Source organism: Hyaena hyaena, unplaced genomic scaffold (genome assembly GCF_003009895.1).
Source record: "Hyaena hyaena isolate Hyena2069 unplaced genomic scaffold, ASM300989v1 scaffold_269, whole genome shotgun sequence".
NCBI lineage: Eukaryota > Metazoa > Chordata > Mammalia > Carnivora > Hyaenidae > Hyaena > Hyaena hyaena.
Window position 1 is genome coordinate 2,005,987 of NW_024080896.1, and position 24,941 is coordinate 2,030,927.

General features: G+C 44.3%; 1 protein-coding gene across 4 annotated transcripts in view; it reads right to left on the minus strand.

Annotated features, from left to right (window-relative positions):
- LOC120240827 (aminopeptidase O (putative)) overlaps positions 1-24,941 on the minus strand; it is a 343,553-nt gene that overhangs the window by 90,113 nt on the left and 228,499 nt on the right. For all 4 annotated transcript variants that reach the window (XM_039245665.1, XM_039245663.1, XM_039245664.1 and 1 more), the window contains exons 10-11: positions 20,741-20,784; positions 10,887-10,947 (exon numbers count right to left, since the gene is read on the minus strand). In XM_039245665.1, coding sequence (XP_039101596.1) covers positions 10,887-10,947; positions 20,741-20,784 — 105 coding nt within the window. The remainder of the gene's footprint in view (positions 1-10,886; positions 10,948-20,740; positions 20,785-24,941) is intronic.

The window sequence follows — 24,941 nt, forward strand, 5'->3', positions numbered from 1 at the left end:
TGGGTCTCAGGGCTTTCCTCAGACATGGAAGAGCACAATGCAAGTACAGAATAATCAGGCTTTGCTAAAGACTACCAGAACATTCCTTCAGGCTAATAAAACAGAATAGGGGGCAGTTCTTCAAAAATAGAATCAAATGTTTTTCTATTGACATAAAGGTTTACAACCTGAAGCTGATATCTTTGTCCTAATTCTTTGAGTTTACATTGCTCCTTCTTTCCAGAGATCTCTATGAGAAAGATAAAGCATCATTACAATTAAGTCCTGTTAAGTGGCATCACTCTTTATGATTGACACAATGTCCTTACTTAAGTGAATCTCTCTCATAGCTGCACAATATGTATGAGCCTGAAAACCAGGTAACACCCATATGTCCAAGCATGGACTACCAGACTTTGCACCTTGAGGCCAATCACACTGGCTCCTTTGCACATGAGCTGGCTGACTTGTGACCTAGTGGGGCATAACTGAGTCTCCTGTCTCCAGGCACGCGGTCTTTCAATGGGCTTAGTCTCCTAGCTGAATGTGGCAGAGAAGTTAACCTCTTTGATTCCTCTCAGGTCTCAAACTCAGGGCAGAGGCCCCTTGTGCACATGTGGGAAAATGGTTTGTAGATGCCACCATGGGCCATGGGCATATGAATGGAGCTGTGTCCTTTCAGCTCCCTAAGCCCACTGTCTAGCACAATGCATGGCATAATGGTTGAACAAATAAACCAAACCATACACCCAAATAATTGAATTGCTCAGGAGGAATGTAAAACTAAAGGATTCTAAGAGCTTAGATTATACTCAGTGAATAAGAAAACTTCTTTTAATTCAATACCTTCTAGAATATGACCTAATTATGGATTCTATCAGTTGGTCCCAGCCCTACTTATGGAGAACATCATTCACTGGGTAGAGATGAGTCCAGGGTCTGTAGTTTTAAACAGCTTCCTGGATGACTCTGATAGCCAGGTCTCAGCATGACTGGGCTACATGGAGTTGAGGGTCTCTAACCCAAGCCTACAAAGCTATGGATCTAGGAAATACACACACTTATCTCTTTATTAAAAACTATTTGTGTGCACAGGCCACTACCAACTGTTTTTATCACCTGGATGGAGCCAAGTAGACTTTTCAAAGCAAGTGGCTCCTGCTTCCTTTTCCTTCTGATTCAAAAGGCAAGAAAATACTGTTTTTCTCTCTTGAGCATGTCGGTGTCCATCTGGACCAGTTCAGAACTTTTATTCTTTTTTTTTTTAATTGTTTTTTAACGTTTATTTTTTAGAAAGAGAGAGACAAGAGTATGAGTGGGAGAGGGGCAGAGAGAGAGGGAGACACAGAATCTGAAGCAGGTTCTAGGCTCTGAACAGTCAGCACAGAACCCAACATGGGGCTTGAACTCACAGACCGGACTGTGAGATCATGACCTGAGCTGAAGTCAGATGCTTAACGGACTGAGTCACCCAGACGCCCCCAGAATTTTTATTCTTTTTAAAGAAACAAGTTCTCAAATGCTCTTAACCCACTTGAGAAAGCTATTCCCATTTGCCTTCCTGAGCTCACTTTAAAAATAGGTGTCTAGGGCACCTGGGTGGCTCAGTTGGTTAAGCATTTGACTCTTGATCTAAGCTCAAGTCATGATCTCACAGTTTATGGGGGTCTTGGGATTCTCTCTCTTCCTTTCTCTGCCCCTCTCCTGCCAGTGTAGATGTGTGCATGCTCTCCCTCTCAAAACAAACAAACAAACAAACTTTAAAAAAAAAATAGATGTCCAATCTGAGATCCTAAAGGATACAGGCCTCAATCCAGGTCAGTATCCTCAGTGTTCTCCCTCATCACTTAGCAGGATTCAGGCATGTCATCTGTGTTACATGAAAACTTGTGCCTGTTTCACGTGGCTTCCTACTTTGAGGGCACCTGTATATATCCCTTGGCCCACTGTATGTGCTTTCTGGGGAGACACCATTGGCCATCCAGATAATTAATGATGCTTTTAAAAAGCATCCATATAAGTGAACAGCTCCTGGACATAAGAGTTCAAAGTTGAAAACCATGGGGCAAAAGTCTCTGTTACTCTCACTTCCTGAGACTCCCTAGAACCAAAATTGAAAGGAGAAGCTTGGCCTTTCATCCAGGAGTTTTCCTTTTAGCCAGGCTGCTTGCCCATCTGGAAGCCTCTGGTGGCCCTCAGTGGCTCCTGAATCTTGTATGGACCCTCCAGTATCACATCAAAGTTCCTGAGCAATCTGGCAGGGTCCTGCCTAATTAATCAATGCCCTTTGCAGATTCCCATCCCTGACAAGGGAAACGGATGGGGGAAAGATCACTACTCCAAATTGTGGTCAAAATGAGTTCATCTGGAGCCCCTGGGTGGCTCAGTTGGTTAAGTGTCTGACTCTCTTGATTTCAGCTCAGGTTATGAGACCTGTGTTGGGCTCCACCCTGAGCAAGGAGCCTGCTTAAGATTCTCTTTCTCTCTCCTGCCCCTCTCCCCAGCTTTCGTGCACTTTCTCTCTAAAAAGAAAAATATGTTCACTGATTATATATTTTATCGCTACAAAAAAAAATACACTGACCCTTCTATAACTGTGGGCAGAATGACCTTGGTTAGAATGTGGCAGAGGCTGGGAGGGAGTACGGAGTGACAGTGAGGCTAGCTGGGAGGCTGCTTTGCCTCAGCCCTTCCACCAGGATGCTACTTCCATTCCTCTGGTCCTGGGGTACTACCCACTGAGCCCTAATCATGCTTATGACAAACTGGTTCATCCGCCCGGCCACCCCACATGGGGATATGACTCTACCCAATGCTGCTGAGACATACATGCTCAGTTTTCCAGCACCAGACACTGGTTATGGCTCCCCTCCTGCCTGTAATGGCCTTTTCTCCTACACGTCCTTCAAGATTGCCTTCAAATGGTACTTCAGCCCTCCCTGCTTCCACACGTGGGAAATGACTTCTTTCTTCCAAATGCTAAACTTTAGTTCATTTTTCACAAGTTACTGCTTTTTTGTGTATCTATTCCCCCTACTGAGTTATTAAGCATGTTGAGGGTGAAGCTTGTGTTCTCTCATCTTTGAGTCATCCATAGTCCCTCGTAAAGGATAGCTATACAGATTTTATTTGTGGGAAGAAGGGAGGGGACAGGGAGGAAAGGCACTGGACTAGGTATGATTTCAGACCCTGGAAGATTCCTCTCACAAATCTCATCCATCTGGCCTGGGATGCTTGACAGTTCTGTAGAAGCTTAGGCTCCAACACAGTTACAAAGAAAATCTTCAAGGGAGAGGAAACACTTTTCATCCTTATTAATCACTTGGAGTCTCCTCTTTGACTCTTGTGATTGAGAGTCAAGTGCTTTCTGGAAATTGGGTTTTAAAAGGGAGAGAAAAGAAAGGACACAGAGCTTTCACTGGCACACCAAAGGAAAATGCCTCCTGTTTCCTCATGGTGCCTTATGCATTTAGACAGTGTCAGATCAGATGCTCCCACTGACATGCAATGCCCAGCACAGACCTTCAGGTACCTAGTAATCTCTGGGAGAATAGACCCTGCCTTCCCACATTTCTTTCTCTCTCATTCCACAGGACAGAATGTCCTTTGAGACTCAAAAACAAAAAACAAAAAACTATATACCCCAAAAATATACATCCACAGGGGAATAAAACATAGCGAGAAAAAATGACTTAAGTGATTTTATTGGCCATTTTGAAGGGATTCACAAGAAATGTGGAACTAATCAGGGAAGTATTGAGAATAAACATTGTTAAGGGCTGAAGTTTTCTCCCCAAAATTCACATGTTGAAATCCTAACCCCTAATATCTCAGATTGTGATTATATTGGAGATAGGGCCTTTAAAAAGGTGATCAAGGTAAAATGAGATCACCTTGGTGGGCTCTAATCTAATCCTACAGGTGTCCTTATAAGATGAGAAGATTAGAACAGAGATCTCTATGAACACAGAAGGAGAGACTATGTGAGGACAAAGTAAAAAGGCATGTATGTAAGGAAGGAGAGAGGCCTCAGGAGAAACCAAACCTGCCCACACCTTGATCTTGGACTTCCAGCCTCCAAAACCATGAGATGATAAATGTCTGTTGCTTAAGCCCCCCAGGCTGTGGGATTTTATTGTAGTAGCCTGGGCTAATATGAGCATGAAGGCACAGATGCCAAAAATAAAATCAGGCTACAAATGAAAACTCTCCCTGTCTCTGCGGAACAGTGTATCACTCTGAGGGGTTTGTTTGATAAACTGTGGTGACTTGACATTACAGGTCCTGCCCAAACTGAGGCCAGAGAATCTAGTCAACATATCTCAAAGTATCCCTGACAAGGTGTTTAGTTACTTAGAAAATGTGAGTCGAACCACTGGACAAAAATGACAGCAAAATTATTAGGAGCCCAAAAAACACACCTCATAATGGTAAATGCTATTATTGATTAAAAAAAAGAAAAAATTAAGGATTTTATAGCACATATAATTTGAAAAATGTAATTTCTCTGGAATTTGTAAAATAATCAGTCTTGGTTTTCTTGAATGACCATTAAATGTAGAATTCTTGGGGTGCCTGGGTGGCTAGGTTGATTAAGCATCCAACTTTGGCTCAGGTCATGATCTTGCAGTTTGCGAGTTTGAGCCCTGCATCAGACTCTGTGCTGACAGCTCAGAGCCTGAAGCCTGCTTTAGATTCTGTGTCTCCCTTTCTTTCTGCCCACCTCCCACTCATGCTGTGTCTCTCCCTCTCCCTCTCTCTCTCTCAAAAATAAACATTAAAAGTTTTTTTAATGTAGAATTCTTATAGACACCACTGAGATTGAGTATCCCAATGGGCCTTAAAATAATATTGATGTTATTACCTAAACTGTGCAAAAATAAGCTTACAAGTTATTTGCCTAATGAACCACCGACTTTCTCTGTGTTAAAAGCACCACATCTTATCGAATTTCCTGTTTTGTGACCTTAGCATTTTCCCTAGGAGACTCGAGATTTCCATCATTTGCTTGTGTGGCCTTAGGCAACTTGTAGGTGTGTGCTTGAAAAGAAGTGGTGTTTTCCAAGATGACACAATAACCTGCTGTCGTAACTTCTGGGATGCAGGAGCAAGTCTGGGAGCTTGAGCTGCTTCCTGCCTATCTCTGGGACACTTGGTGTGATGGGCACTAACCCAACTTCTCTATCCTCGTCAGTACCACTGCTGCCTGTGATTTTGCCATTTCACATGGACTGAGCACTTCCCTCAGAGCAGACAGAGCCAGAGACGGGGTGTGAGGTGCTCTGGAGTCAGTGTGCTACTTGCTAGTACCTCGGGAAACAGGTTGCCTGGGAGTTGAAATTAGGAGCTGAAGTGAGGCTGGTAATTAATTCTTGCCCTTCTAGATGCCCACTGTGAATAAGCACTCCCATCCATGTATTATAATGATCTGTGCTGTCAGAGCAGACTGAAGGGCATCTATGGGTTGACCAAGCTCTATCTTTATCTATACATTTGACAAAAATATAGATGTTTTCAATTACATTTATTTAGTGGGGGATTTTAAGGCACCATGCACTCAGATTTTAATTCAACTAATAGCTTCAACAGCAGCACTGTTCATTAGGAATATTTGCAAGGCACATTTGTCATTGAAAATTTTCTAGTTGCCATATTTTAAAAAGTAAGACGTAACAGCTACAATTAATTTTAATAATATATTTTACCGGGTAGATATACATTGGGTTACGATGTAGCTAAAACAGTATCATTTTGACATGTAACCAATATTTTAAAAACCATTAAAGAGATATTTTACCTTCTTTTTTTTGGTATTAAACCTAAATCTGATGTGTTTTCTCAGTCCACCTCAAGTGCTACGTTTTAACCAGAAATGCTTGATCTGTATTTAGATTTCATAAGATTTATAGTTAAAAAAGTAGATCCGTTCACATACCCAAAGTTGTTCCAAACAAAAATTCAATTATTAGATTTTAAATTTGGATTAGATTCAATTAAAAATTCAGCTCTTCAGGTACACTAGATATTTTTCAAGCACTAATAACTACTCGTGGCTAGCTGCTGCCATGCTGCTATAGAGCCTGAGCACCTACTATATGCATCACAGCAGGTAAGACAAGGATGAGTCAGACACACCCTTATTTCCTCTGGCAGGGGTTGGGGGGGGGGGAGGAGACAGTCTGAGACAGTCTATGGATGAGACACATACACAAATAGCAACAATGTAAGGCAGGTTACCATACTTAGTAAGGACACAGAAAAGAAAGCATTGTAAGGAGAGAAAAAGCCGTGGGCAAACGAAGGCTGGTGGCAAAGAAACAACCACGTAGAGATTGGAAATTATGGTGGTGCATATGCCTAGGAGGGTAGGAATTAAAGTTTAAAAAGACAGCCTGGGGCAGTTCTGCTGATAGCCTCAAATAGCAGGCCAAAGAGTTTGTACTCAATCCGCTGTCAACAGGGAAAAAAGTTCCTGGTGAGGATGAATCTTTTGGAAAGATTCACTTAGTACTGATGCAGACAATAGATGGAAAAGGGGGATGGTTTGGTGGCTAAAAAAACATTTAGTTACTGAATCAGCCCTACAAAATATAGTGAAAAAATGGGGCAAGTGCTAGGAAAGGAAAGAAAAATTCAAAATTTAATAAATATGTACCAGGAACTCAAAGAAAAAGAGGAGTCCGAGAATTCTGTAGCAACTAAAGTAAGGAAGTAGAGATGAAGGGCTGGATGAGAAAAGTTATTTCTCATGCATCTGAATATAAATGTTTAAAAAGAGATTGGAATATGTGTACATATGGGCTGGTAGGGGATGGGAGGAGACCTTTGGGCAGACAAAAAAGAAATCAAAATCTATTTATAGAATGGTCAAATTAGCAGAATGAGTGACTTTCCTAGAAATACTTTTCCAACAGTGGGGGTGAGGAGGGAATCTGAGTAAATTAAATTATGGTACCATTTGTTAGAAAGCTAGGCAGCTGCAGGGGTGCCTGGGTGGCTCAGTCGGTTAGGTGTCCAACTTCAGCTCCGGTCACAATCTCACATGGTGCTCCGTGCTGACAGCTCAGAGCCCAGAGCCTGCTTGGAATTATGTGCCTCCTTCTTTGCCCCTCCCCCACTCACACTCTGTCTCTTTCTCTCTCAAAAATTAAAAATTAAAAAAAGAGAAAGCTATGCAGGTGTTAAAATTTATGGCTCTTAAATTATATCAAAGGGTATGGAAAACTTAAGATATACTTTTAAATGAGAACTTTCAGTTTGAATAAAAAGATTCCAATTTTATTTTAAAAAGATATGCACCTAGGGATGCCTGAGTGGGTCAGCTGGTTAAGCCTCTAACTCTTGATTTCAGCTCAGGTCATGATCTCGTGGTTTGTGAGATAGAGTCCTGGGGTGGGCTCTGCACTGACAGCACAGAACCTACTTGGGATTCTTTCTCTCCTTCTTTCTCTGCCCCTCCCTCACTCTTTCTTGCTCTCTCTCTCTCTAAATAAATAAATAAACTTTTTCTTTTTTTAAAAGATATGCACCTACATTCTGTATAGCATAGAAAATGTGTGGAAGGACTCATCCTAAGTGGTTAGCAAGCATAGATTATCTTTGGGGATAATGGCCTTTACTTTTTATATTTTATATTTTGCTATTGCTTAAACTTGCTACAGAGAACATATTATTTTGAGTTTTAAAAAGGGAGACAGGGCACCTGGGTGGCTCAGTCAGTTGAGTGTCCAACTCTTGATTTGGGCTCAGGTTATGATCCCGGGGTCATGGGATCAAGACCCATGTTGGGCTCCACACTGAGTGTGGAGCCTGCTTAAGATTCTCTGTCTCCCTCGGGGCGCCTGGGTGGCTTAGTCGGGTAAGCGTCCGACTTTCGCTGAGGTCATGATCTCGCGGTTCGTGGGTTCTCGCCCCGCGTCGGGCTCTGTGCTGACTGCCAGCTCAGAGCCTGGAGCCTGTTTCAGAGTCTGTGTCTCCCTCTCTCTCTGACCCTCCCCTGTTCATGCTGTCTATCTCTCTCTCTCCTAGAAATAAATAAAAATTAAAAAAAAAAATTTTTAAAGGGTGAGGCCAAGTGGTGGTCGTAGGCATGACCGTGGTAATATCGCTACCATCTCATAGCTATTGAGATGTNAAAAAAAAAAAAGGAAGAAAGAAAGAAAGAAAGAAAGAAAGAAAGGATTTATCCAAAAAAATTATCTCTGGGCCATTTAAATTTTATTACAAAGTTTTTGTATTCTAAAATAAATACGTAATACTTCTATAATCAGAGAAAAAAGTCATAAAAGGAAATAACCTATAATACCAATGGTACAATCAATTTTAAATCTGTTTGCAAAGCCAAAGGTAACAGGGCTGGGTGTTTTTTAAAGAGGTTTGGATCCAATTTCTTTTACTTCTTTGGGGCTCATGCTTACTTTTATTGCTGCTGAAGTGATTTCCACATTTTTTTTTAAATGATTTCCATTCACTGTGGCCAAAAAGGAAAATCGAGGCCAACCACAAGGCAAGCCTCCCTGAGAGAAGACAAAAGGCCTCTGTAACCTGTGGAATGAAAACTTTACCAGGAGAACGTGACTCTTTTGTCATGAATGACTTCAATTGCTGGTGGACAGAAATTTTTAACGAGAACAAAGAGCATCGAAGTGATTTCAGTGCCCTGGTTGTCAATCCAGGCCAAGCACACTTGTAACTTTATATTATAATGATGGGGACAAAGAACAAGGTGTCCCATTCACCACTAGGCTCCTGCAACCAGAGGGTCCCGGGCCTTTGCAGAGTCTCTCAATGAGGTGGAAACGAGAAGGAACTCTCAAGGAGTACAGAAAGGGCTGTGAGCAAGTAAATCATCATCAACCATATAAATAATGGCAGAGAATGGGCGCAGAGATGAAACGATGCCGTCTGATCATTCACCAATGGAAAGATGTGCACTAAATCAGGGTCTTTTCTGTCTGACGCTGTTGTTTTTACTGAACAGTTAAGCGCCCAAGGAAATACCAGTTGGGTCTTAAAGACAATTTATAGCTGGGTTGGCCTCATTGCACCTGGCTGTGTTTTGACAGCAGGTTTCGTCAGTTTATAGCAGAAATTCTTGTCTACACTATAGGCTGTCACAAACGCAACTAGACCTTAGAAAAAATGTACCGCTCAGAGGCAAATCTCCCTTCGCCACACCCCTCCCCCTTTTAATGAAAAGCAAAAGCCTCCTGCTGGTGGCAAAGCCTCCTTCTCTTCAGGGGGAAATTAGGGAACCTCCTGGGACTGAGAGGGTCAGCCCCAGTGTTACAGCCCAAGTGGGGTGCGCCTGCTTCTGGGCACCCGATTAAGGACTCTTTCTTTCCTCTTCCCTCAGGGCAAACTGCTGAATACAGCGGCTTCGTTGTTTGGAGCCAGGAAATTTCGGGATTCTGCTCTCTGAGCTCCCCACTATTCCCAACCTTCAAGCCACGGAAAGAATGTCTGGGCGCCTTGCAACAGCCTGGCCTCGGAGCACAAGGCACACAGCTTTGGCGAATGCCCTCAGCCCCCATCTAAAACAAGAAGGCAGCGCTTGGCTAGTTGGCTTAACTTTGTTTCTGAGATTTTTCTAGTCAGCGATTGGCCTGGTTTGGAAGCCACCACCTTGGAAATCACAGGACCTCATTATAACACACAGGAGGTGAAAGTACTGGCTCCCAGGACTAGGTGCTGCCTTACCCATCCTTCTTCTGTTTTGCCTCTTTAGACCTCAGGATTTTGTTCTTTTTTGCTTCCAGAAGGATTGAGCCAAACAAATAACTTTTAACAGGTAACACGCATCCCTGAACAGAAGGCAATGTGTCCTTTTTAGGAATGAGTTCATGGTGGCTGGTGGCCGACATCTCCCCCCCGTGTGACAGAACGGACAAAGATGTGAAGAGAGGATGAAAAGGTAATGGAGAGCAACCCCTCCTGTTCCTTAATTTCATGGTTCACAGACATTCATTGACATTCAGACACTCCCAAGGGGAAGCTCATATAACCAGCCATGAAACAAGAAACGAGCAAGCTAAGGGGGCTGCTTGCCTGAGCCCAGGGCAGAGTTTCTCACAGCAATGGGGGTCCACTCCCAGACACTAGGGCCCACTGTGATGGCTCTGCAGCTGCTTTGACCAGCCCCACGCAGTACGCCTCCCTCGACTTCCCAGGGCCCATGCTCCAGCGAGGGTCAGCACTCGGGCTGCCCTTCAGACTCCAGGAAGCACAGGACCTGGGCAGAATGGAGGGAGAGGAGGCCCCAAGCCAGGCAGTTCCTGTGAAGCTGGGGCTGGGTGGGAACATCTCTCCCACAGAGATGCCCATGGGCTGAAAGAGGGGGAGACAGCAGAACCTTCAGTAGGGGCAGGTCCTGGTCCATAAGACAGAGAAATGAATCTAAATGGCTCATGAAGATAAGGCCAGCTTGAGGCAGGGATGCAGAACCAGAGGAGGGAGCTGAAGGGCTAGCTGCACCGAGAAAATGATGGGGAGCCGAGGGCACAGGTCAGAGGAGAGCTGTAGGCAGGCGGCTCACTCACTCATCCGGCTGTGTCCAAAGAGCAGAGCTGGAGGCACCTGCTCAACCCACTGGTAGCCTCGAAGCGTTGCCTGGTGACAAAGCTCAAAACAATACACCACGCTTTGCAAGATCTCATTTAACACCACCACTCAAGGTCAACCAGATGCCCTCCTCTAGCATCATCGTCCCTCGAGGCAGAGGCCAGAGGCACACACCATAATGGCAAGCTGACAAGGGTGGGATTTTCCTGACTTAGGAATACTCCACCTCAGGAAGATGATTAATTTTATACATACACATATAAATAAGTCACTGTCATAAGCAATACACCAAGCAGCAAGCTTTACTATTCTCCATAGACTCTCCTGAGCAGTAATGTTGGGCGTACCTGGGGTATTCCAGAACTCTCAAGCCAGTCTCGGAAGATGCTCTCCACAGACAGCTCAAGCCTTTAAAAATAAAACAAAAAGGGAAGGATTAAAAAGTTACAGAGTCCTTATTACACAGCACGTTTCTATGGGTACATGACAGAATCCACCTCCCAGAGAAGTAGCTATTCTCTGGAGAACACAATGCTGTCCCAGGTTAAAGTGCAGAGGGAGACCCAGTCACACTCAGGGCAGCTTCAGTCAATAGGAGTGTGCACCATGGAACCTAAAAATCAGAGGTACACCATAAGGGGTGCTATTGATGCCTTAGCAGGAACTGTTTGGTCAGAAGCACCAATTCAGGGACGATAGGGCACGTCCGCAGGTCACACCAGGCGTGACCGCTTCCTCCAGAGTCAGCAGCACAGTGAAATCCTAATGCTATAGCACGTAGTACACCACAATGAAATTTGAACTTTATCATGACGAAGGGCTGTAACAGGCCTAAATGGTGCAACTCACTGTCAGCCCACAGACGGGGTCGGCGGCAGGAGCGCACATGGTTTCCGCGCCTCTGTTTTAAGCAGGCCCACGTTCTGCTTTATTTGAAATATTGCAGTTGCTTGTTAAGTCTGCCCCAAAGTCAGCTGAAATTCTTTTGGTTTCAGGTCCTGCTGATTTGAATACTCCTTAAGTTTGTGAAGTATCCAGGATATTTAGGGTCAAGAGACCTTAGGTTGTGTCTTCCTGTCTTCCTGGGCTAATGACGTTTAAAGCAACCTCAGACCACTTCTAGATAACTCCCACTCATGCTCCATATCGCTGCTCACAGAGGCCTTTCCCAAGCCCTCTCCCAGGCTGTGTGTGACATCCACCGTACTCCCCGTCCCCTGCGCCACAGCATTCATCAGTTTGTGATTGTCATTTATGTGACCACTTGCCCTTTACCTGTCCCCTCGCTGGATCGAAGCTCTCTGAGATCAGGGTCTAATGCCTGTTTTACTCACTTCTCTAAATCCAGAACGGAGACCACTTCCTGGCATAAGAAGATCCCCATTGGTACTTTTTATCGGAATGAGTGAAAACACATTTCACGCTGGACTCAAAAAAAAATATTCCCTTTTAATTTAAAAATCACCTTTCCCAGTAAAAGCTTCCCAAGGTGTTAGGCTCCAGAACTTTGAAAATATATATAAAATATCTCTTTGCTCCCTCGCTCCCTCCCTCCTTTAAGGGATTGTAGAAGTTGTGGAAAGATACAGTGCTGTCTGCGTGGTGAAGGTGCTGAAGGCCAGTGCTCCCCTCACCTCCCGGGCTGGGCAGTAGTGGGAAAGGGAGGAGGGAAAAGTGGGTCTGGGTAGGGGTGGTGAAGAGGGGGCTGACTGATATTGTCACTTCCTTTTCTTTCCCCAGTGAGAAGCAAGTCACTGGTGTGCGCTGGTCCTCCCGGGCCAAGGCCAAGGCAAAGGTTGCAGAAGGGCACAGCTGTTGGTATTTCCAAACCAGACAGGGGGCAAGAGGGATGACACAGACCAAGCGGTTTGGATTCATTTTCAAGGTGATGCTCATCTGGGGGATGGCCAGCAGGGGAAGGGGAGAGGCCAGCGGTGGAGGAGGGGAGAGTGACCACCTCCCAAGGCTGCTTGCACTGGGCTCATTCAGGTTCCCAGATTCAGTGGAATTCCTGGACATGCCGCGTGTGCAGGTACCACTGGGTGCCACCGTCCCCGAGCCTTGCCCCACCACTTTGTGGTCATTTAGCAGCATCAATCCAGGTGCGAGTGGCCAAGTTCCCCCTCATAATCATGACAGTGTAGACACATGTGTGTGCATACATGTGTGCACTCGTGTGCCTGTGTGTGTATGCGGCACGTGGGGCCAGGATGGGTGGGTGACTGGAAGAGAGGAGGTGGTTCTCAGATCACCTTAAATCCAGATCACTGTTCCTTTTGGAGCTTGGTGGTTGCCGGTAACAGGCCTAACTGATCTTCCGGGAGGAGGCAAGCTGGGCTGAAGGGGCCTCTTGGAGGAGTGTCTGAGGAGACTCAAAGTGGTCTTATTTTCTAACAAAATGTGAGAGGCTGACAAGGCAGATAGACTGTAATTTCCACTGAAGACAAGGTGCTCCATGCAAGGCCTGCTCTTACAGACCGGCCCCACCTTGTCAGGCACTCAGGAGGGTGGGTCATTGGTGGTGCTGGGTTCCTGCCCTGGGGTCTCAACAGCTGTGGGGGATCTGCTGGTGCTCTAAGTTGTCTGTCCTGATTGAGAGGCCTACCTGCTTCCCCCTCCCCGCCCCCATGCTTCCCTGAAGCTTCTCCTAAGCCACCCATTCATCTGCTTCCTTTCTAGCCAGAGACGGGCATGCCGGTTCCGGAGCCCTGGGGCCAAAATCTCCACCCTTCCAGCGAACTCAGGAAAGCCAAAGCCAGAGGCTGACTCTGACCTGAGATCTGTTGTGCTGTGGCATTCTAGGAAGACAGGCATTCTTAAACCTTGCACAACTTGAGAGGAAGACAGGGAATTTAGAAAGGATTTAGACAAGAGTGGTAGTGAGGATCAAAGGGCTGAGTGCACTGGATCTGTGAGGGAGGTCAAGGGAACTGGGATTATATGTCCTAAAGAAGAAAATCTGGGAGTGACTTCATGGCCATTTTTGAGTGATTTTACAAAAGATGGCAAACAGCTGTTGTGCATCCTCATGGAGGAGTAAGAGGGCATGGACATAAATTTCCTTCGGGGAATTTTAGCTTAAACTCACACTGTTAGGGGTGGCAGGGGAGGGGCTGAGGCGTTGAGTCCTGGAATGTTACTGAGCAAGGCCCAAGTCTTCACCAAAGAACACTGAAGAACGGGCAGTGCCTTTCTGCCTGCGGGCATTCATTCGCTCGATATACATAGTGGGCACAGGGTTCTGTGAAAGGCTCGGATCGGAAGCCCCGGGGCCTGACACACAACAGACATAGTCACAGTGCTGCCAGCTCCTGCGCAGAGAGGGGACTACGTGTGGAAGAGGCACAGCTGTGTCAGGTGCGACAGCTAGAAGGAGGACAGCGGGAGGTGTGTTAGAGGAGTCTTTTTTTTTTAAGTTTATTTATTTATTTTGAGAGGGACAGCATGCTCATGCAAGTAGGGTAGAGGCACAGAGAGAGGGAAAGAGAGAATCCGTGCAGGCTCCATGGTGTCAGCACAGAGCCTTACACAGGGCTCGATCCCATGAACCATGAGATCATGATTTCAGCTAAAATCAAGAGTCAGATGCTTAACCAACTGTGCCACTCAGGCGCCCCAGAAGTCTTCTTAAAGGAAGGAAAGCATGAGTCATGTCATGGAGGAAGTCTGTGCTGTCCCCAGCGATGAGGCAGGACCACTAAAATAGAAGGAAAGTGCATGCAGGGCAAAGGGAGCTGAAGCAGGAAAGTCCAAAGCATGGTCAACTGGGCTGGCACATAGAATGAGGTAAGGGAAAGAAAGGGGTGTCCTGTGTGAACCTTGAAGTCCTGCCACTGGGCCCTGGCTTCGTCAAAGAGGCTCTGAGTAAGGCTGCAGAATGGCACAAATAAAATGGAGTTGAGGAAGAGTAACTGAGGGAAAAGAGGCTGGAGGCAGGGAGACCAAAGTGGAAACTGTGAATGTGCTCACGTGAGAGGCTACATGAGGATTAGACAGATGTGGGGTGCTGGGAATGGATGCGGAGGGTGGTCCTGGGTGAGTGAGAGACCATGTGCAGACAACGGGCCCCATCACTCGCTCCAGGGTGATTCCCCATGGAATATACATGCTGGTGAACAATTTGTGCTACAGTCTACAACCTGAACAACTTATTATTATAAGTTAATTCCCGGGGTTATTCCACGGGAAAGCATTAAGGTGAATTTTGCTTTGCCATATTTAGTATTTGCACACCCAGGTACCATTATACAGTGGCACTAAAAACAAAGCAAACAAGAACTCCTCTGGCCATTATCAAGTAAAGGCATAAAAATAGTAGCTGTTGCTTATTGAACACCTACTATGTACCAGGCTCTATAGCAAAAATCTCATTTACATTTGATAGTATTTGTGCAAGACCAATATTATTATCCCCATCTCAGAGATGAGCAAATACAAGTTCCAAGAAGTTAAGGGACTTATCCAAGGCCACACAGATGGTACTTGAAGAGCTGGGATCCACGTCTATGCTGTCTGCTACAAAGCCCTCACTTTTCTTTCTCTGCTGAATTTAGGCATCATGGTACGTTGGTCGTGATTTGTGCTGCAGGTGAGCTTGTGGAAAAGAAGGGCCTGTGTTTGCTCCAAACAGTGTTGACTTCTTGCTCGCATCTCTCCTGCGAAAGGTGGCCTGGCCCCTGCTGTGGTCACCCCATTTGTGTGCCCTTTGATTTCAGCTCTGAAGAGAGGGGCAAAAGTGCGAGGGAGGAGAGTTCATCGTTCAGCTGCATCCAGCAGCAAAAGACACTCTTCCGTGAACAAAAAAAACATGTGTTTTCAGATCACTTTCCTTTGGAAAGGTTCAAAGCATCTTACAACCATTATCACTTCATTCTTCATAATATCCTTGGGAAGTGGGTGTCATTTGTTGTGTGTGGCTTTTAGCAGATGGAGAAACTGCAGCAGGAGAGGACAGCACAAAGTTGGGCCAGGCAAAGGGCCAAAGACAAGACCCAGGTTTCTCGACTCCCAGCGCTATGCAGACATCCAACTGCACGGATGCATATCTGGGGATTGCTAACGGGGAATGGGATATTGAACTATGAGAGGAAGAAGAAAGCAATACCTCCAGCTGTTTAAAAAACCCAATATTTTTTAAGGTATTAGAAGTGGCCTTACCTCCCAAAGAAATTATGAGACGTGTGATAATGCCTAATTTTTTTTAAGTAGGCTCGATGTCCAACATGGGGCTTGAACTCATGACCTTAAGATAAAGAGTCGTGTGCTCTACCAACTGCGCCAGCCAGGTGCCCCAATAATGCTTCATTTGCAAGGGAGAAATGGACTGCGTGTTTTGAGGGAAAAAGTGATAATTATGTACTTTTTGCTGTTTTGTCATAATTACTGAGGTGACAGTGCAGGTGAATTTTTAGGTCTGGACTTGGTAAAGCAAACGTTGGCTTTTTCAAATCAAGACACTCAGAATCTAAGCCAATGGTGAATGTTTCCCCTCTGAGATCATGTGGCTTAAATAATCACCACAACAAGCAGAAGCATTTCCACTTCGCTGGGACCCAGGACTTACAGGAAATTACTCTTCTGCATGTCTGATCACTATGGAAATTGATTTTATACAGATAGCTAAAAGTACACAGACCCACGACTGCGTGCCCCCATATTTGTAATAGCGAGCGGTACTTCCACCTCATTACTTGGGCCTCCCGGCATCTGGAACAGCAGGTTGCTTCACCCTCCGGCTGGGAGAGTTCCCTCTCCGTACGCCCACATCCTGAAAGGCAACTCTGCATTTCAGGCGTCTGTCTCCAGTCCCTCTGAGCTATAAATGTGGTGGTCACACGTAGTTACCACAGCAGGGGAAAGAATATGCTGGACGCCCTGGCATAATGCTGGTTAGAGAAATAAGCTGTGTTTAAAGCTGAAAAAGTTGAAAGGTGATGGCTCTTCTCTTTGTGATGTTAACATGCGTAGAAATAGATGCAGGCTTGTGTGAAAATGGTATTGCACTTGCTGTATTGCTTGTTTAGTTGATTTCTGAGGGCAGAGCGACAAGGCTGGGTGGAGTGACCATCAGCTCTTTCTGCTAATTGTGCCTATCAATTTGCTGCAGACCACAAGAGATGTCCTTACCACTCTTGGCTCCCACCTGCAGCCCCTTGAGATTCCAAATATCACACACTCTCCATGCCTCTAAAGGAAAGCACAACTTTCCCAACTTTCTAAAGACCCGTGCAACTTTCACATGAACTAAACTGCAGATGGAACAGACTTTGGAAGTGCAGGTACTAGATGTATAATGCACGCAAGCATTGGGACCCTCAGTTCTCAGGGTCTAAAATGGAAATGCCCTTGCTTGGCATGTGACTGACATTCTGCATGGATTTTCAAATTTTGGTAATTTATGTCCTTGTTTTTGTTTTTGATTTTTAGAAAGAGAGGGAGTGTGAGCAGGGGAGAGGGGCAGAGGGAGAGAGAGAGAATCCCAAGAAGGTTCCACACTGTCCACGCAGAGCCCAATGAGGGGCTCAGTCCCATAAACCTGGGATCATGACCTTAGCTGAAATCAAAAGCTGGATGCCCAACCAACCAGACCACCCAGGCGTCCCAATAATTTGCCTTTAAGTTCCCTCTCTACATGAATGAGATACAAGTAGTATGCATCTCAGAACTGTGCACATGGCTACTTATTTCTTGATCAAAAGGAGTCATCTGTGCTTGGGTAGATAATGAAGATTGCTAAGTCACATTTATAAGCAAGTACTCCCTAGCTCTGTGGGGGAGGAAAGGTAGTGAATTAAACCAAACACATGAACAGCACACACAGACATAATAATTGATGGGCAAAGAAAGAGCCACTGTTGATACGGCTGCAGTATTAGGTGGGCAGGGCACTCTTGTATCAAGGTGGGCTGGCGCATAGGCTCTGTCTGGATTTTCTTCTAAGCACTTTTAACTTTTTTCCCCTTGGTCTCATAAAACATTAGCATTTAAACAGAAATCTTACATTGAAGATGTCTGAAACACAACTCCTCACCTTCTTCCCCTCCATCTTCAAACTTCTCCCTTCCACTCCCTCTGCCCCATACTGGTTCCTGAGACAAATTCCCCCTCCCCAGGCTATGTTTCCAGAGCTACCTCAGAGAACAACTGAGTGGCCAAGAAAGGTAGGTCAGGTCTTGCTGGACTCCTCTTCATAACTTCCAAAAACAATCAACCAAGTCTTACCTGTGGCCCCTCTGGAATAACCCTCAGATCTGTTTATTACTCTCAAACTCTCCTGCCACAACACCTGCCCGGTTCCAGCTCTAGATCTTGCTGGGTGAACAGCTGTCTTGGTTTCTCGCTGGTGGACTCCAGTCCTCCCCGCCCACATCTATCTTCCACAGCAACCCGCACCCCCTACCCCCAGTATCTTTCCAACCTGCTGATGGTGCTCTCCTACTTTAAACCTTCAGAGGTACTTCCTTGCTTGAAGGCTTGAGGCTAGGACACTGGGGCCTTTCCCTGTGTACCGAGGACTCTGAAACTCCCAGGAGCACTTCCTACACTGAGTCATAATGATCTGTTTCATGCATATCTTCAGCAGTGAATTAGGGGCTCCCTGCAGGCTGGGCATGGAATCTATTCCTTTCCGTCCCCTAGTGTCCAGCCTAAAGCCTGGTATGGAAGGTGCTCAATAGATAGTGTTAAATTAATCAATGCAAGAGAACAACACAAAAGCACTACAACACACAGGATGCTGGCTCCTGAACACTAACTGGTCTAATCTGAAGAACCTTGTCCCGATCAGAATGGCTCACGTGCCTAACAGATGTTCCTGGGGATCAGTTTGCAGCAGAGCCACAGATTAGAAGCTCTGGGGGTAGGTGTGGGGCCTTTGGAGACCCAGATAAAATTGGTACAATATGCTGCCTAGGTAAAAGGGCAAACGGTCTGTTTTAATAGCTGAATTAGATTCTCAGTTTAGTTAGCAGGAAAGAAGATGCTTGAGTCTCAAAAAATATTCTGGTATACTTGCTGAAATAGATTCCTTGTAGGGAGGAAATTGTCTTTTAACTTTTCAGGGGAATTTTACAAAGAAGCTTAAACCTCCCAGCTAAAACATGATCCTAACTGGGAGAGGGAGGCATCCTCTCAAATGACTGGTGGTCAGTTGCCACCAGTAAACAGACAGGGCTCTTCCACAGTTGCAACAAAAGTCTCTTTGTGGGCCCAACAGTGTCCCTCGATACATATTCACAATGGTAAAATCCAGGTCCCCTGGAGCCAGAGGCCTCAGGGCCATCCACATGAACTTAATAACCTTATTAGCAAGAAGATGGAAAGAAAGAAGACCTCCCAAACCAAAAATGCATTTTGTCGCTCACATGAAATTTGCTGTATTTGTGTCCTAACAAGTTCTTCTGAAAGAATGCATAGTAACTGACTTTGGTAAGAGCAGTACACCATTTCTATTCATTTTCTTTTCTTTTCTTTTTCTTGCATTAGCTTCTAAGGAAACTGCTGAAGTCTATCAGAGGGCATGAAAACTTATTCCAGGAAAGGTACAGAAGAAAAGGAAAAAAAAAATATATATCTATATATATATCTATATCTTGCAGGTAAACTGTTGTTCTTGACCTTAGGAATAATGGCCACATCTGATGTGATTTTTGCCTAAAGAAAATCTGTATCTCTGCTTAAAAAGAAAGGGCAGGCAAAAATCTAGCACTTAGGAAAATATCTTAATATCTTCATGGCCTCTAGAACCTCCCCTGAACTTACATTTCATCTCCTGGTGTCATAAACCCTGCAACCTTCCCTTGAAGACACTCCATTTGGACTGCCTCTAAGACTGGCCCACCTACTTGGAGGATGACCTTGCATGGGTCCAAGTAGAGTCTGTGGGAAAGAATTCATTTCCACATTTGGAAATCCATTGTGAGCATAAAAACATAGTTAAAGCTGTGGGTCAGAAAGGAGAGGAACATTGGCTCCTCTTCAAAGAAATATTTGATTTCTCAAGATGCCCCCTTTTAATGTTAAATACCAGTTTTGCTATTAGAAATTATGTTTCAGGGTATTCACTTTTACCGTCTAAATGAAGACAGGAAATTAGAAGGAGAGGGTTGGAATGAACCTAGTCTAAACTCTGATGTAGGTCCTAAACCTCCTCCTCCTATACGTGGTCAGCCCCTTGTACCTCAGTCCTCTTACTGGTAAAATAGTTTCAGACACATCATGCACCCACTGGTATTGGATGGAGGATTAACTGAGTGTCTGCATACAGGAGGCTCCCACTGAGTGCTGGCTTATAGCCACCCACTATGCTGGGGCGCTGGGGTGGCTCAGTCAGTTGAGCATCCAGCTCTTGATTTCGGCTCTGGTAGTGATCTCATGGTTGTGGGATGGAGCCCTATGTGGAGCTCCATGCTGGGAATGGAGCCTATTGAAGATTCTCTCTCTCCCTCCCTCTGCCCCTCTCCCCTGCTCGCTCCCTCTCTCTTTCTAAAATAAAACTTAAAACATAAAAAAAAAAACCCAATAACCATTACGTTGATGATGGCGGTGGTGGAGGACTATAATAAGGATTAAATGATTTTCTGTATATAACAGTGACTGATGCACAGAACATGACTATTGTTATAACTGTATCAATCATTGATTGAGCACCTACTTTTCACAGGTGTATATATATCCTTTATTCCTCCTGAGGGTGAAAAACTGAAGTTTGGAGGGATGAAGTAATGTGCTCTGCATTGCAGAGCTGGGAAGGAGCCACAGTGGTGTAAGGACCTAGGAGAGCTTCACTTCAAATCCCAGGCTCTTATTACTACATTATACTTTTACCTTCAATTAAACAGCATTTCTTTCCATTAAGCTACATTAACTAGAGAACCCTAACCTAGAACTCTCCTCTCCTCGATTCATTTTGCAGCAACTAAGGCCACAAAGTGTCCTTGGCTTGCCTCTGACACTACTTTCGGAGCTTATCTATTCTGGGCCCTCCCAATGCCGCAGCATGCCCTGGTTCCCCACACCCACCTGGGCCTTGCTCTAGGTCTGGTTGACTGTCCTGGGACTGCCCCCCTACCTTGGCTAGGTCCTGACCTCTGTTAAGACAGGAAGATTGAACTTTCTAGATTGTAATAAGCCAAACAATAGCAGGACCATTTTTTAACATTAAAAGTAAAACCTGGCTCTTAATTCTTAAATTGGTCCTCACCTTTTTTCTTCTGGGATGTTCTCCAACAGCATTTGAAGGAAATCCTGGAATAAGAAAAAAGCAACCCATTAAAGATGTCCATCAATAAATAACTCTGTCCGGAATCATGCCAGAGACCGGGTGCTCCCAGCTGGTGACAGCTTACCTGCTAGGGAAGCCAGGCCTGGGTTGACTTATTAGACTATATATTGTATTTATTAATTTACCAGGGCTTCAATCCAATCCAATATTTGTTTTGTAAAAACCACAAACAAATTGAAAAATGTACTGTTTGTTATTTTGACCTAACCCAGTTTATTTTATTTCATGATTATTTTCAAAAGGCACTGTCCTCTCTGTACTCAACCATGTTCTCCTCCTCATAAGCTTTCCCTACAGATCCCGTTACAACCGGACAATCACAACTCCAAAAGGCTAGTAACTAACTTTTCAACATTCTTGCATTGCTCTGTGTCAGGATGAAGACAGGCACCTGGCATGCTCAGTTGGTGGAGCATGGGACTTTTGATCTCGAGGTTGTGAGTTTGAGACCCACGTTGGGTGTAAAGATTACTTAAAAAAAAAAAAAAAGATGAAGACAAAAAAACAAGACAAGTAATATCCCAGTGGAGGAACAAAGGTGTCAAAATTACAAAAAATGGTTCATGGGCCCATGCCTCCACCTTCAGCCTCCATGCCACTGTGCAATCCTCAATTGCTTCGCATTTAGGATCTTTCACTAATAGATTTTTCTAAACTAAAGGCATGACTTAAGACACACCCACTTTCTCCCTTTATGATGACAAATTTCAAACTTACTCAAAAGCAGAGAAGAGTATAATTAACCTTCAGGGACCCATCAACCCACAGCCAATCTGCCCTAAATTCTTATCTGTCTCCTGTATTATTCAGAAGTGAATTCCAAATGTTACATAATTTCATCAATCAATGTTTCAATAAATCATCTCTAAAAGATAAGCACTCTTTAAAAAACCACGGTGGCACCTATGTGTCAGTCGTTAAGCGTCCAACTCTTGATTTTGGTTCAGCTCATGATCTCACAGGTCATGGGAAGGAGCCCCGAGTTAGGTTCCTCACTGACAGCGTGAGCCTGCTTGGGATTCTCTATCCCTTTCTGCCTTTCCCTGCTCTCACACAGGAGCTCTCTCTTTCTCTCTCTCAAAAACAAAGAAACAAACAAACATTTAAAAAATAAAAACATAACCACAATACCATAGGCCTAAAATTTTTCACATATAAATGTTTAAAATTACATTTATATTTAATTGGGACCTTGAGTATTATGACCAATCTTTTCAGCCCATCTAATTATAGAATCTTGATTTGGTCCCAACTAGGTTTGTCAGATAAAATATAGGATGCCTAGTTAAATTGGGGGCATACTTACACTAAAAAATATTTGCTGTTTATCTGAAATTTGAATTAAAGTGGATGTTGTGCATTTTTATTTGCTGAGTGATCCCAGGCTAGTGTTAACTCTAAGTTACTGCAGGGTTTGATAACATTCATTTTGGATAAATACAGAACATGAAAGAGAGAAGAAGAATATTTAACTTTCTAGGGACTTAATATTGAATAATAAATAAGATCTACACTTGAAGTTTTTCTTTTAATAAATTTAAAACAATCTTTTAAAACAGGTCCTTTAAAGAGGGGCCTGTGTAACAGACACATGAAACGATGCTCAACATCCCTCCTCATCAGGAAAATACAAATCAAAACCACACTGAGGTACTACCTCATGCCAGTTAGAGTGGCTAAAGTGAGCAATCAGAGGACTCTAGATGCTGGCAAGGATGTGGAGAAATGGGCACCCTCCTACACTGTTCGTGGGAATGTAAACTGGTGCAGTCACTCTGGAAAACAGTGTGGAGATTCCTCAAAAAATCAACAGTAGAACTCCCCTATGAGCCAGCAATAGCACTGCTAGATATTTATCCAAGGGATACAGGAGTGCTGAGGCATAGGGGCACATGTATCCCAATGTTCATAGCAGCACTCTCCACAATAGCCAAAACATGGAAAGAGCCTAAGTGTCCATCAATGGACGAATGGATCAAGAAGATGTGGTTTATCTATACAATGGAATAATACTACATGGCAATGAGAAAGAATGAAATCTGGCCATTTGTAGCAACATGGATGGACCTTGAGGGTGTTATGCTGCATGAAATGACTCAGGCAGAGGAGAACAGATACCATATGTTTGCGCGTATAGGAGGATTAGGAGGAACTTAATGGAGAACAGTGGGGGAGAAGAAAGGGGGAAACAGGGAGAGAAAGGGAGGGAGGCAAACCATGAGACTTCTGAATGCTGAGAACAAACTGAGGGCTGATGGGGGTGGGGAGGAGGGGAAGGGGGGTGATGGGCATGGAGGAGGGCACTTGTGGGGATGAGCACTGGGTGTTATATGGAAACCAACTTGACAATAAACTATTTAAAAAAATAAAAAATAAAGAGGGGCCTGTGTGTAAGCCCAGGTGACCAAATAAAACACTACCAAATGACCATCTCTTCAGAAGGAAGCCACACCCTCTGCCCCAGCCCCAAGAACCAAGTCTCCAGATCCAGGGTCAGCTGGGGGCTCTGATGAGATCCATCTAAATCACAGTGCAAGACGGAAGCTGTACTGACCTTCGTATTGCAAACAGATGGAATTACAGAGGAATGGAAATCTGCAAACAATTTGTATGACACAGTGTTCTCTCTCCATCATGGTACTAAGCATAGTCGCTGTCCCTTTCTGTGTATTTACAGGTGGCTAAGGCCATTTCTTCCACACGGAAAGTCTCTCTTTTAGAGTACTAACGAAAGATGTATTTCTCCTGACCTCTCTTCTGCTACCAAGTCATTATTTGTCTACTGTTGCTTCACCTACAATAAACAATACAAAGGACAACAAAACTAATTTTAAAAACATGTATTGTGTAGTCAAAATGGAAAAGGACAATTCCAACAGAATAATACCTCACATCTGAAGTCCTTCCTAGCACCTGCAGTAGATATAAGGAGAAAAAAGAGGACATGGGTAATATCTACAATGTGAGGAATTATTTTTGTTTGAGATTTTTTTGTTGTTGTTTTCTTTTACTTTTTTCTTTTCTTTCTTTCTTTTTTTTTTCTTTTTTTTTTTTTTTGATATAGAGGGAGACAGAGCATGAGCAGGGGAGGGGCAGAGAGAGAGAGGGGGACACAGAATCCGAAGCAGGCTCCAGGCTCCGAGCTGTCAGCACAGAGCCTGATGCAGGGCTTGAACACACGAACTGTGAGATCATGACCTGAGACAAAGTCGGACACTCAACCAACTGAGCCACCCAGGCGCCCCTGTTTGAGGTTCTTGAGGTCATTATTTTTATAATTTAAAAATATTTTAATGTTTATTTATTTTTGAGAGAGAGAGAGAGGAAGAGAGTGAGTGGAGGAGAGGCAGAGAGAGAGGAAGGCACAGAATCCCAAGCAGGCTCCAGGCTCTGAGCCCAATGCAGGGCTTGAACCCACAAACCATGAGATCATGGCCTGAGCCAAAGCTTTATAACTTAAATAATTATTTTGTAAAAAGGTTAACTTAGAAATTAATTTATCACAATCTGATATATTGATTACTTCGCAAATATTTTATTGGCTTACTGACAGAATTCTTGCTTCTTAAAACTCTGAGTGCTGAGGGATGCCTGGATGGCTCAGTCAGTTAAGCATCAGACTTCAGCTCAGGTCATGAGCTCACAGCTTGTGGGTTTGAGTCCCACCTCAGGCTCTGTGCTGACAGCTCAGAGCCTGGAGCCTGCTTCGGATTCTGTGTCTCCCTCTCTCCTTGCCCCTCCCCTGCTCACACTCTGTCTCTCTCTCAAAAATAAACATTAAAAAATTTTTTTTAAATCTGAGTGTTATAATTTCTTACTAAATTCTTACTTCATCATCTCCTTATAGTCCATTATCAACTCATCCCATATTTGTCCAGTAATTTATGCTCAGTTATATAGGGGAGAAAAATGACATTAACTAAATGACAAGGAGGAGAGTTTAACTGCAGGAGAAACAGGTAATTCAGAGGTAACCTTAATTCTTCCCTTTTGCGTTTTGCAATTACAATCGGATCTTTCTTTATAGGACTACAGCACACAATGTTTTGTGTGAATTCTGAACACAGAATTTTGTGTGAATATAGGAAAAGTATAGGAGGTCCCCAAGAAATCTTGCTTC